Below are 13,249 nucleotides of genomic sequence, written 5' to 3' on the forward strand. Positions count from 1 at the left end.
CAGGTGGGAGAGCCGTCCCTGAGCCCCATCCGCTGCAACAGTCGGGAGAGCAGGCCCTGTACCTCACCAGGGCAGCACACTTGAGCCAACACTGTTAGCACAGGTGTGGGAGAGCCAGCCCCGAAACTGTGACTATGGGAGAGCTGACCCCATGACTCACCTATCCTGTGGTGACGGGAACAGGGGAGGAGAAATCCCTCCCTCCCTACATCCCTCTCCCCACCCATCAGTGCCAGAGGCAGGTGGGAGACAGGAGGGAGAGATGGCCCTGTGGTCATAAGAGTGGGAGAGCTGCTGGGCAGTGGTGGCGCACACCTTTAATCCCAGCCCTCGGGAGGCAGAGGCAGGCGGATCTCTGTGAGATCGAGGCCAGCCTGGTCTACAGAGCAAGTTCCAGGACAGCTGGGGCTACACAGAGAAACCCTGTCTGGAAAAACAAAACAGAGAAGGAGTGGAAAAGCCATCCCTGACCCCCAACAGCTGCAACACTCAGGAGAGCAGGTCCTGCACCTCTCCAGGGCCGCACAATAGAGCCAAGACTGTTGGCCCAGGGGTAGGTGAGCCAGCCCCGAAACTGTGACCATGGGAGAATCTTTTTTTTCCTCCAAGAAAATCATGCAGCTTTTCTTCCAAGGCAAAGCAGAGAAGTGTTGGGAAAGTATCCTTTGCATTGTCTATCCTGCCACGCCCCTCGTGGCTCCTCTCCATGAGCCCTTGCAGTGTGTCACACACTGTCCTCACAGGTCATGGCTGTGCCTCTAGGGAGCACAAGATGCATCTCTCAGCAGACCCTCTAATCGGAGACTTCTCAGGCTGCACTTGAGCAGAGGAAGTGTACAAAAGAAACATAAGCCCCTCTTCGTGGAGCGTTGCTTCGATCCATCTTCTCAGTAATAGGTTTGGCAACTTGAAATGGCCAAAGAAGATAATGAGAGCAAAGAAAGAGCAAGCTGCTCACTCCTGTGAACTTGATGGAGGAGACAGTGCCAGCTGGGGAATGCTTCGTTTACTCTTGACAGCAACGAAGGGTTTGAGAAACACATCTTGTCCTACTTAGCTTTAATTGTCAATTTGACACAGCCTAAAGTCATCCGAGAAGAGAGCCCTGACTGAGGAATTGGCTAGATCAGATTGGCCCGTGGGCATGTCTTGGGTTTTGATTGGTTCAGGAGGAACCAGCCTACTGTGGACTGCACCATTTCTTGGACAAGTGGATCTGAGCTAAATAAAGAAATAGCTGAGTGTGAGCTTGTGAGTAAGCCAGCAAGTGGCTGTCCTCCATGGTTCCTGCATCAGGTTCCTGCTTGAGTCCCTGCCTTGACTTCCCTCAGTGACTGTGACTTGTGAAAATAAGCCAAGTGAACCCTTTCCTCCTCGGGTTGCTTTTTGTCAGAGTGTTTTGGGACAGTAACATAAAACTAGAACATGTCTAGACTCAATGACAACAGAGGCCCTCCTGTTCAGATTCTGTTAATTTGTTGTTGGTGCAACTTAAAAATGGCCAGTTCTAAACTCCACCCTCCCATCTGTGTGAAGCTGACTTTCATTCCTCAGAGACTAAGTGTTGATCTGGGGATGTAGGTGGGTGATGTAGGTGGAGTGCTTGCCTAATGGGCTTGAAACCTGGAAGGGGTGGTGTGTATAAATCTATAATCCTAGCACTCGGGAGATGAAGTCAGGAGGATCAAAAGTTCAAGCTCACCCTCTGACTACATAGCAAGTGCAAAGTTACATCCACAAAAGGCCAGGCTTTCTCTGACTCAGCCTCATTCCCACTGTCTTAAAGAGGCAGGTGCCTTGAGTCTACAACAGACCCAGCAATGGCCACAGACAGGAAAGCCTCATATAGAGGGGTTCAACCCATGCAAGTTGTGATTTCTTTCACAAAAGTGGACAGTAACTACAGCTGCCTGTGAGCATCAGTGTCTCTCCATACTTTCTCCCAGGATGATCTTAAGGGCGGGAGACAGTCACCAGGCCCTCCATGATGGAGGAGTCTACTGACTACCAGGTTGTTTCTCTGGGGTAACAGTTCTGGCCAGGAACCTTACATGGTGAGTATTGTTACCACATCACCTTGATGAGGGGATACCTGCTGTGAAGCAGGTGTCTGATTCCTGTGTTGACACCTCAGCCATTTTGCCCATGGGCCCTAGGACGAAGATGCATTGAGAAAAGGCCAACCTCACAAAATTGGTTCTTCCATTTCCCACCCCTCTGCTCCACTAGCAGCAGCTGTAACACCTGTCACAGGTCTGGCATATTCTTATCCTCGACTTACAGAAAACATAGCTGAGGCATATGTGGGTAGAGCTGATAGCATATCTAGCAAGAAAAATCCCCACACCCTGTATTTAACCCAGAAACTTTACAAATTTGTTCTTCTGCTTCCTAATGATTCTGGGGAGGGGGCCAGTGATTGAAGATTATGGCATCCGAGTCTCAAGCTGAGATGTAAGGCAGAGAAGAAAGGTGTATTAGATGGACATAGTTCTCATTAGATGTCTCAACACATGATTCCACAGAAACCTTTTAGTATATAGTTAGATAATCCAGGCACAGCAATAATGAATGCCTGGAGCCATCTAAGATGTTCTTGTTCTCCATAAAAAACGGGAGGGATCTGGCTTGCACCAACTACAAGAACACCATAGTCTTTCACTCACCTGAATTTTCAAACTAGGTCAGCTGCTGGATACAGAGACTGAAGGCAGATGTGAGGACAGGTCAAGGACATTGTTCCTGAAGGTCAAGGGTTGCTATTTAAATGAGCATTACACAGAGTATAGGAGAGCAAGCTTTGATGGGATAGTAAATACAAGTGCCAATGAGTTTGTTACTAGCTACTTAATGGGATTTGGTGGGAAATAATTTAAAAATATTCTCTTTAGGTTTCTTTCTTTTATAGTATGTGTGTAAATGCCTCGCCTGCATGTATGTCTATGCACCACATTTGTGCAGTGCCCAGAGAGGCTAGAAGAGGATATTGGACCCCTGGAAATAGAGTTAGGAACAGTTGAGTCATGTGAGTGCTGGGAACTGAGCCCAGTCACTTCAACAAGTGCCCTTAACTGCGGAATCATCTCTCCATCCCCAAGTGGCAAAGAATGTTACTACAATTCGTCATACAGAAAAGAACTGGAATAGAAGTATTTGGATTCATAAACCCATGAGGGACTCTAACAGAAGAGTGTTGCGCACAAAATGTCAAGCAATACTGCCACCTGGAGGAAGCAGGAAGAGGTGACATGCTCTGTCCGTGGTTTAAAGAGGAGAGGATGAGGGCTGTGATGACTCCAAGAATTAAGTAGCTTGCCTCCAACGGACGTCTGAGCACTTGAGTTCAATGCCCAGCACCCACATGGCAGAAGAAGAGAACAGACTCCCACAAATTGTCCTCTGGTCTCTGTGTATGCCCCCCAAAATAAATAATATACTTTTAAAAATATGTGAGGACAGGAGTCATTGTCACCTTATCCAAAGGAAATTAGAGCTTAGGCACTGTGGTGACTTGTCATCAGTGGTGACAATCCTCATTGATGCTGCTGTCCTATGTGGAGTCCTGTGTTCCTCACAGTCTTCCTGCACAGCCTTTATTCCCTCATGTCCCGGAGTACACAGGCCACATAAATAGGGAGTGCCCGAAACTCAGCAGCTTTCGAAAGGGAGTCAACAGCTCCCCTGGCAGTGACAGGTTCTTTTCTGGGCCGCACTTTGGTCAACTTGTAAGCATAGGCAGGGACCAAGGCATGGATCCACAGTGACAGCAGCAGCCACTGTGTCTGAGGGGGTACCTTCAGCTTTTAGGAACCTCAACGCAGGTAAAACTAGATTGTTGGCTTTCACAAAGAAGAGAATTTCAGAATGAGTTACTAAGAGGCAGAGTTGGGCTTATCCAAATTTTTAGATTCTTGAGTGTGAGGGTTAAGAGACGTAAGGTGCCGGGGGAAGGCACATGGGTGTGGGCTTCTCTGAGAGTCACACTTTGTTGTGTTTACACCATAGTCACACAGACTATCACCTTCAAAGGCTTATTCAGGAAACTGAGACCCCAGAGCGGTTCTGTTGATTTTCTATGCATACAAGTATTTATTTTCTTTTTGACATAATCATAATGTTCTAAATGACCTAGCTTTTGTTCCTTTTGTTATAGCATTACGTTTGTAGGGTCAAATCCTGAGCTCTGACAGTCCTGACAATCCAGGCTTGGCCATCTGTTCTCAGTTAGCCAGAGCAAGAGAGAAGTGAAAAAGCAAAGAGAGAAAATGTATTCAGTGTGGTCACATTGTGAAGAGAAACAAAGAGGCTCAGTGGTGCCCAAGTCCATCTTCAGTGTCCTGACACGGACGTTAGCTTTTAAGAGAGCAAAAGGCTTGCAGAGCTCAGCAGTCCTGGTCAAGGTGTGGGGAAATTCCAGTCCTTTGCATTTGTTGTCCCAGTGGTCTGACAGCTGAAGTGAGGGTCACAAGTGTCTCCCTTTAGAATGTATTCATTCCTACCGGGATGGTTTCAGTAGCCTCAGGGGAAATGAGGATAAACCACAGTGTCCCTAAACTCTGTGAGCATGTCTATAGAGAGGAGGATAACATGTCTTATGCAAGTGAAAAGTGCAGAAATAAGTTCACTGCTGGGCTTGGGAAGACGGCTCAGAGGATAATAAAAGCACTTGCTGTCCAAGTCTGGGAAACCGAGTTCAATCTCCAGATGTGCAGTAGCACACATTTGTAATTCTGGCAGTCCTATGGTGAGAAGGGAGGCAGAGACAGAATAGCCATGCAGAAACTCACAGGTGGGCAAACACAAAATACACAATGTGACAGATGTGACAAAAGACTCTGCCTTAACAAAGCAGAAGGAGATCCAGCCCCTGGAAATTGTCCTCTGACCTCCACATAGGCACTGTGGTGTGTACTCACTCACATTCTATCTCTCTCTCTTACACACACACACACACACACACACACACACACACACACACAAACAAACAAATAAAATAATGCCTTGTCTATTGTCTCAATTACATAAGTCACTCATTAATTGTGTTTCAGTGCACAAAGCCCAGTATGCAGAGACCTGACTAGGTGTGGTAGGGTAATGTGTTGATGATGATGGTGAGGGTGGTGATGGTAATGGTAGTGGTGATAATGGTGCTGCTGGTGGTGGTGGTAATAGTAGTGGTGATGAGGTGGTGGTGGTGGTGGTGGTGGTGGTGGTGGTGGTGGTGGTGGTGGTGGTGAGATGATGGTGGTGGTGGTGGTGGTGGTGGTGGTGGTGGTGGTGGTGGTGGTGGTGGTAGTGGTGATGGTGGTAGTGATGGTGGTGGTGGTGATGGTGGTGGTAATGGTGGTGATGGTGGTGGTAATGGGGGTGGGGGTGGGGTGGTGATGGTGGTGGTGATGGTGATGGTGGTGGTGGGGGTGGGGTGATGGTGGTGGTAAAGATGTTGATGGTGGTGGTTGTAGAATGCTGTGGACCTGTAAGGAGGTGAGATCACCCTTCAGAGAGAGAATGAGCACAGCAAAGTTTGAGCTCTGAGTTTACTTCAGTCTCCAGGGGAACAACTGTTAGCCCCAAGACTCATTACACTGTTTTCTCCCCTGGCTCCATCATCAGGTAATTAGTGTGTTTTGTTTCCTGTGTGCCTCACTTCTGTCTGTCATACTGGGAGGAAATAACAAGTATCTCAGTTCACAAGCACAGGACCAGTAAATCGAAGGTTTAACTAATCTTTCTGTCCAGTTTAAGACTATTTTCATGAAGTTATTAGGTTGGTCAATGCAGTCAAGCTATTAAATTATTTCTTTGGGATCACAAACTCTGTTAAGGTTAAGCTATGTTTGCATAAACAAGTTACTAAACAATAGTTTGCTCATTTAAATGTATCCAGAGAACTTTCAAAGCTAAGATACAAACACACCAAAGTGTTAATGTATGCACCACATTTCCAGGTACAAAAGAAACCACCCGCTACAGTTCCCATTGCTCTTCCATAAGATGCTTAGTGGATGTCTCGGGGAGTAGAAAAATTGGGACGAAGTGCAAAGGAGCTCCAGTATGGGATGGTGACCTTTCAGTGACTGGAGATGACAAAATGCTGCTTAGAAAAAAGGATTCTGTATTTGCAGGAATCACCGACAATCTTGTGTCTTTGAGTAAGGAACTCATAAGTTCATTTCCTATCAAGAAGGAAGAAGTCTGCCTTCCTCATGCTCTGCCACAGGCAGGGAGAGAGACAGGGCCATACAAAGAAGAGAGGAGACTAATTGTCTTCTGCCTCTCCACCTCCCAAAGGGCACACAAATGATCCATGGGGGATTTGAACCCCCACCCCACCTCTGCACTGTCTCCTCCATCTCACTGGGGAGACCATGGTTCTGGCATTTTCTCCTCACAACCCTTTGCAGGAAGGTTGTAGATCCCCGGATATAAACAGGGAGAAGCGAACTCTAGGGATCTCCTCCCTTCTCCCTTGAGTGTCTTCCTGTGTTATGACATTGAAGAGAACCACTCACAGTCTATCAGCTTCAGGCTGGACGGAAGAGCAAGAGGACATCAGGCAGAACGCCCAGAGCAAGCGGCTTGCTGAGGTGACAGTCTCCTCTCCTGTTCAGACACTTCAGTCTACTTGGCAACATGCTGCCGAAAACAGTGAGTAGGGTTGGGGCTCTACTCAGAATTTCCTCTGAAACTTAATTTCTCTCCTTTGTTTGTGCATCAGGATGCTGAATGAACAGCCTCCTTCTGGTCTTTGAGGATGAGCCCATGATACAAAGCAGAGGCAAACATTGTTTCTGCCCTTACAGAATTCTGTTTTCAGAGCTGAGGACTGAACCCAGGGCTTTGTGCATGCCTGGCCCTACACTGAGCTAAATCCCCAGCCCCTCTTACCAGATTTGACAGTAACACCTGATGCCGGGTCATACTCACAGGTGAATATATACGCTAATTAACCAATTCAAAGGCTAGGTAATAAAACCATATACAGTCAGACTTAGATTTATTTGAACTAGTCAGCCAAAAAACATACCCCAGAAGAAGTAGATTTTAAATTATGTGTTAAGTAAAGTGATAAACAAGAACTTGTACATCCATCCATACTAAATAGAAGCGTAAAATATATTTGTTATCAAGGACTCATGAAGGATACTCTGAAAACAATGAGTTAATTGGAGGAAAACACCACACAGAAAATATTTGAATCAAATTAGGGAAAAAACCTAACACTTGGGGATAGGGAGATGAACAAAGACATTCCAAGGATGCTGAAAGATAAGGAAAAAAACAGTACATATAGATAGGTTACAGAAAACCACCCAGACATCCATGGTAACCACAACAAAAAGACTGTGACTCAGTAGTCGTGGCTGAGTGGTGGGTACTAAATGCAAAATCAACAGTGCTTGTTTGCAATGGGGGCAGTCAGGTACCCCTGACCGAATTTACTGAACGCAGCATCTTAGACCACTGGGCCACCCTGACCTCCTGCAGGTGCCCATTTCTGTAGCTGCCACTAAGCTGTTTCCAAAAACAGAAGTGAATCACAGCCTGATTTTGTGTGTACAAAGAACACTGTGGTCCTCACAATTTAGTCCAAATAAACAGGTGAACACAGCGTCTGGAACCAATTACCTTTGTTCCAAATTAGATGTGTTGGAAACTATCTATCGTTCATTTGTCATGTGTGTCCTTAAGACCAAAGAAAGAAAGGAGTAGTAAGTCCATCTTTTTCTTCTACTCAAAGGTTATATGGGATAAAATGATTAACCAAACTTAGAGACAGTGCATATATTTGAGTAGAGAGGATGGATGTGTGTGGATGTCCCGGGAGACTCCAGAGCTCTTTTGCAGGTTTTTGATCTTATAGAGAAATTTGAAAAATAAGTCAAGGAAACTCAAGGACCATTTTATCAGAGTTTGGGAGATTAAAAAAACAAGCTGGAGAGCTAGGTAACTGCCCAGAGGAAGGAGATGGATAAAAGGAAGAGAGAGACTCAGGCTTTCTGAATTAGCTGTCTAAAAAAGCAGACAGTCTCCTCAACTGAAATCTAGAGCATCTATATGGGGGAGGAAGGTATGCTTTCAGAGGGGGGAAAGAGAGATGGGGAGAGAGAGAGAGAATGACAGTCAGGTTTAAGATTTTGATGATGTTTAGGAAAAGAAGCTAGAAAGAGAAGAAAGAAAAAGCAGGCTTCATAGTGAGTGTCTGCAGGCAGCTGGACCCGAGGTGATGCTCCTGGGTCGGCCAGTGCTTATCTCATGACGGCAAGGGAGCAAAGCTCATTCTTCCCACTTTCTTATTGTGTCTTCTGGGATAGCATATCTCTTTCAGGCTGGTCTTCTTTAGGTTGAAAATCAGGATTTTTTTCCTTATTGGAGGGGTTCTCCTGCTTAGTCTAGACCAGTGCTATTGGTCTAGAACCTGTGGGTAGTGACCCCTTTGGGAGTCATAAGATAGATATCCTGTATACCAGATATTTATATTATAATTCATAACAGTAGCAACATTGCCATTATGAAGTAGAAATAAAGTAATTCTATGGCTGGGGGTCACCACAACATGAGGAAGTGTATTAAAGGGTTGCAGCATTGGGAAGGGTGAGAACCACTGGAAGCACCCTCTGTCTAAGTCCCAAGGGTGTTATCCACCACCGAGCAAGGCATTTGTAAAGGGAGGGGGTACCCACAGTCAGCCATGCTGTTTGTCTCAGAGGAAACCTACAAGGTTGATTATCATGTCTCAAAGGATGCTGGGAAATGGAGTTGCAGAGAGTCCTTTCATTCTTTCTCCATGCCTTACACACACACACACACACACACACACACACACACACACACACACACACCGGGAAAAGACTGAGTCTATAGGGACACTGGTAACACAGGACACTGTCATCCTCTATGGCTGGCTTCTCTGTAAACAGGACAATTTTTTTTGTTTTTTAGGCCTTTTTGTTTAATATTAGTCATATGAAGTTTATCTAAAACCTTGGATTAGATTAAGTTTTACATTTCAGAGAACATTGACTCCTTAGTTAATTGGGAAAAAATCAGTTCAGCTCCTTAAGCTCCATGAGAGGTCAGTGTGTTTTGTTGACTGGAGTTACGTTGACTACTACCTGGGAAAGAGTGGCTGATGGGTAAGGATTGTTTCTGAAATGGAAAGCAGGAGAAAGCCAAGTTCCCATATGGGGGGGGGACCTGGCAGCAGTAAGAAAGAAATGAAGCATAAAAGGGCATTTCTCCCTCTTTTGCCAAGAGCTCACTCCTTCATCCCACTACCAGACAGAGAAACAGAAGGGTATACGGCCGAATGCTTGCTTTATACTCAAAGACTGCCATTAGTTTACATATCAATATTTTACCTAACTTGTACCAAGTTTCAGTACTCTTTCTCAGGTGGAGACAATTACACGGTTCTCCAGTTCAGCTGGCATGCACAGCTGCTCACAGGGGGCAGACAGTTGCTGATGTCGGTAGTCATGGCTCTGCTCCAAGGCTGGAGGAGGGGACTCTGGTGGGAAGATTTGGGCTGACATATTTATGGAATAAACAGATTTCATTCAAATCTGTGATTTCTCCAAGAAGGATTAAAATGTTTTTTTAATTAAATACAGGAGGTCCGTTAGGGGCTAGTCATCATCTTGGTAATTAGTTAATTAAAATCATCTTCATTAATACAGAATGAAGGTTTCCTCTTGAACACACATCAAGTGCCAGTCATTAAGGCCAGGGGATGATCCTAACTATGATCTAATTTGAGAAAAGACAGGTTCACAAGACATTGCATTACCACAAGCAAAACCTCAGGTATGGGATAAAACATTAGAAGCAAATTCATCAAAGACCAAGTGTGGAGGGTGGCTGAAGATCCATACAACCTGAGGTGGAATCGAACAGGTAGAGGAGTTCTGTAATTTGGTGTGGATTACAGATCGCTGATAAAATGGACATGGTGGCTCATGCCTGTAATCCCAACTCTCAGGAGATGGAGGCAAGAGGATCGGAAGTTCAAGGTCATCCTGGACTACATAACAAGGTGGAAGCCAGCCTTGGGGACATGAGACCATGTCTCAGAAGGGGATGGTGGTGCCAGAGAGACAATTCAGTGGTTGCAAGCACTGGCTGCTCTTCCAGAGGATCTGGGTTCGATTCCCAGTTTTCACATAGTAGCCCACAGCTGTCTGTAACTCCAGTCCCAGGGGATTTGATGCCTTCTTTGGCCTCGTAGGGCACTGTACCCACACAGTGCATAGATATACATGCAGGAAAAAAAAACACCCAAAATATAGAAATTAAAAATAAAGAAAAATTATTTTAAAGATTATGGAGATGCAGAGACTCTAATGTGTGCTTTCTTAAGTCTAAGGGCAGACAAGGGAGAAGCTAATCTTTCCAAAACTTCAGTTACTGTCCAAAGTTGCCAATCATTTTGAGCCAGTTTCACTTACAAGTAAATGTGGACCCAGGACAAATGGTCCAATTTCTTTCCAGAATGAGGCAGAGCAAACCAGTTTTAGCTTGTTTCCATGGAGCCTGGTTCAGGGGATGTAGGAGTTTCAGGAAACATGTAGGATTTTCTTTTTTCTGTTTTTAAGTGCTCTTGAAACTAGCTGGAGTGACACATGCTTACAATCCCAGTGCTCAGGAGGCTGAAGCGGGAATCATGACTTTTAGGCCAAACTAGGCTAGATAGTGTTATGGAGTTTATGAGCCCTGGAAAAAGAACATAGACTCAATCCAGTTGTAACTAAAAGATGTATTGATTAGCTGCTAGCAGGCTAAACTATCTCTGAGCCAAATTTGAGATTGCTGTGAGAAGTAGAGTGAGGGAAGGATTTTTAAACAGGAAAAACTTCAAGACCTCCAGTATCTACACAAGCAAGCAAAAACTGGTTTGTTCTACCAAGGTACGTGACCCTAAACAATCTTTGGGTATCTGTCTAAGCAAGTTACAGAAGCCAAAAAGGCAGTTAGTCATACCGCAGTTGAGTGGGGTTCACCGAGTCAGGGTTACTGGGAATTTATCTTCCAGGGATGGGAGTCAGAGACAAATGGCTGGTGGGTACCAAGATGGATGCCTGGCAAAAAATGGAGCTTCTTTAGTCATTACAATAGCAATGCCTTGTTCCAAAGAATTAAAAGTAAAATTATTTCCTCAAAGTTTGAAATGTATTTTCATATTCAAAAGATATGGCTGGAACAGGTAGTTCACCATGAGTTTGAAGCCAACCTCGTCTACAAGCTGTATCCCTGAACAACTTGGGCTATGGAATGAGACTCTGTCTCAAAAATATATGCACAATCTTTATTTCAGAAGATGGACCAAGTATATTGTTTGCCAATTTAGTCTGTTCTCTTGATCTTTAAAATGTTTTTATTTTTAATTTTGACCAAAAATTTTGTTCATGTAAAGTGCCAGGCAGTGGTGGCACACAGTTTTAATCTCAGTACTTGGGAGACAGAGATAGGCAGATCTCTGTGAGTATGAGGTTAGCCTGATCTACAGAGAGAGTTCCAGGACAGCCAAAGCTACACAAAGAAACCCTGTCTCAAAAAAAAATTATTTTCAGGTTTTCTGTTGTGTTCTGACAGGACTTTTGATCACCATTATAAGTATTTTATCCACTATTATAAGTAACCCAGTAAACTATGCATGAATGGAAAGTTTTCATAGAAGTTCTAAGTATCATTAGTAATACTGAATTTAACTATCTATCTATCTATCTATCTATCTATCTATCTATCTATCTATCTATCTATCATCATCTATCTACCATCATCTATCAATCTATCATCTATCTATCACCTATCTATTGTCTATTATCTATCTATCAATCATCTATCTATCATATATATATATATATATATATATATATATATATATATATATATATATATATATATATATATATATATAATCTATCTATCTATTCCCATCTTCCTCAGGTGCAGTAGAGATGGGCACAGCCAACGACAGCACCTTCAGCCATTTCATCCTTGTAGGCTTCTCTGACCGGCCCCAGCTGGAGAGGGTCCTCTTCGCGGTCATCCTGCCTGCCTACCTCCTGACCCTGCTGGGCAACAGCACCATCATCCTGGTGTCCAGGCTGGACCCGCACCTGCACACCCCCATGTACTTCTTCCTCACACACCTGTCCTTCCTGGACCTCAGCTTCACCAGCAGCTCCATCCCGCAGCTGCTCTACAACCTCAGTGGGCAGGACAAGACCATCAGCTATGTGGGCTGCGCCCTGCAGCTGGTCCTGTTCCTGGGCCTGGGGGGTGTGGAGTGCTTGCTGCTAGCTGTCATGGCCTATGACCGCTTTGTGGCCGTCTGCAAGCCCCTGCACTACATGGTCATCATGAGCCCCAGACTCTGCCTGATTTTAGTGTCTCTTGCTTGGGGCTGTGGTGTGGCCAACTCTTTGATTATGTCCCCAATGACCCTGTGGTTACCTCGCTGTGGGTACCGAAGGGTGGATCACTTCCTCTGTGAAATGCCCGCCCTCATCAGGATGGCCTGCGTCAACACGGCTGTCATTGAAGGCATTGCCTTCATCCTGGCAATAGGTATTGTGTTGTCCCCTCTGGTGTTCATCTTGGTTTCTTATGTCTACATCGTGAGGGCCGTGTTAAGTATGCAGTCATCCTCAGGAAGGCACAAGGTCTTTAACACCTGTGGCTCGCACCTCACCGTGGTCTCGCTTTTCTATGGAAATATCATCTACATGTACATGCAGCCAGGAACCAGTTCCTCGAAAGACCAGGGCAAGTTCCTCACCCTCTTCTACAACATGGTCACCCCTCTCCTCAACCCTCTGATCTACACCCTCAGGAACAAGGAGGTGAAGGGGGCGCTCAGGAGGCTGATTTGGAGGAATGTAAGTCTAAAGGAAAAATTATAATCGAAGAACTTGGAAACTCCCAAGATGTTAAAACCTTACAAAGTTTGGGACCTTTAGCCATCTTCAATACCACTCGCATCTGTCTGAATTGAAGCAGAATTCACTACAGGCTTTTGGCCCATTTTGTTTTCCAACATGAGAACTGTGAAGGAGTCTGTGAGTTCTAATATTCTAAAAGAGTATGTGTCGATGCCAGGTCTGCTGATCAGCCCTGAAGCTCAAATGCCAACGTGTACCGCTGAGGAGGGCTAGGAATGAGGACCCATGCCATGCTCTTAAGTCAGTCTGGGAGGGAAAGTGAGCAACCAACTCAAAGGGAATTTCCTTAACATAGACTTTCTGAG

The 13,249-nt window shown here is 45.1% G+C and overlaps 1 protein-coding gene across 1 annotated transcript; it reads left to right on the forward strand.

The window, feature by feature from the left end:
• The first annotated feature begins 11,957 nt into the window (after positions 1-11,957).
• LOC102927649 (olfactory receptor 2W3-like) lies at positions 11,958-13,003 on the forward strand. The gene has a single exon (XM_006984947.3). It carries the CDS (start codon positions 11,958-11,960, stop codon positions 12,903-12,905), a length of 948 nt encoding a protein of 315 aa, XP_006985009.3. The 3' UTR covers positions 12,906-13,003.
• The last annotated feature ends 246 nt before the right edge of the window (positions 13,004-13,249 follow it).

Source organism: Peromyscus maniculatus, chromosome 8 (assembly GCF_049852395.1).
Source record: "Peromyscus maniculatus bairdii isolate BWxNUB_F1_BW_parent chromosome 8, HU_Pman_BW_mat_3.1, whole genome shotgun sequence".
Taxonomy (NCBI): Eukaryota; Metazoa; Chordata; class Mammalia; order Rodentia; family Cricetidae; genus Peromyscus; species Peromyscus maniculatus.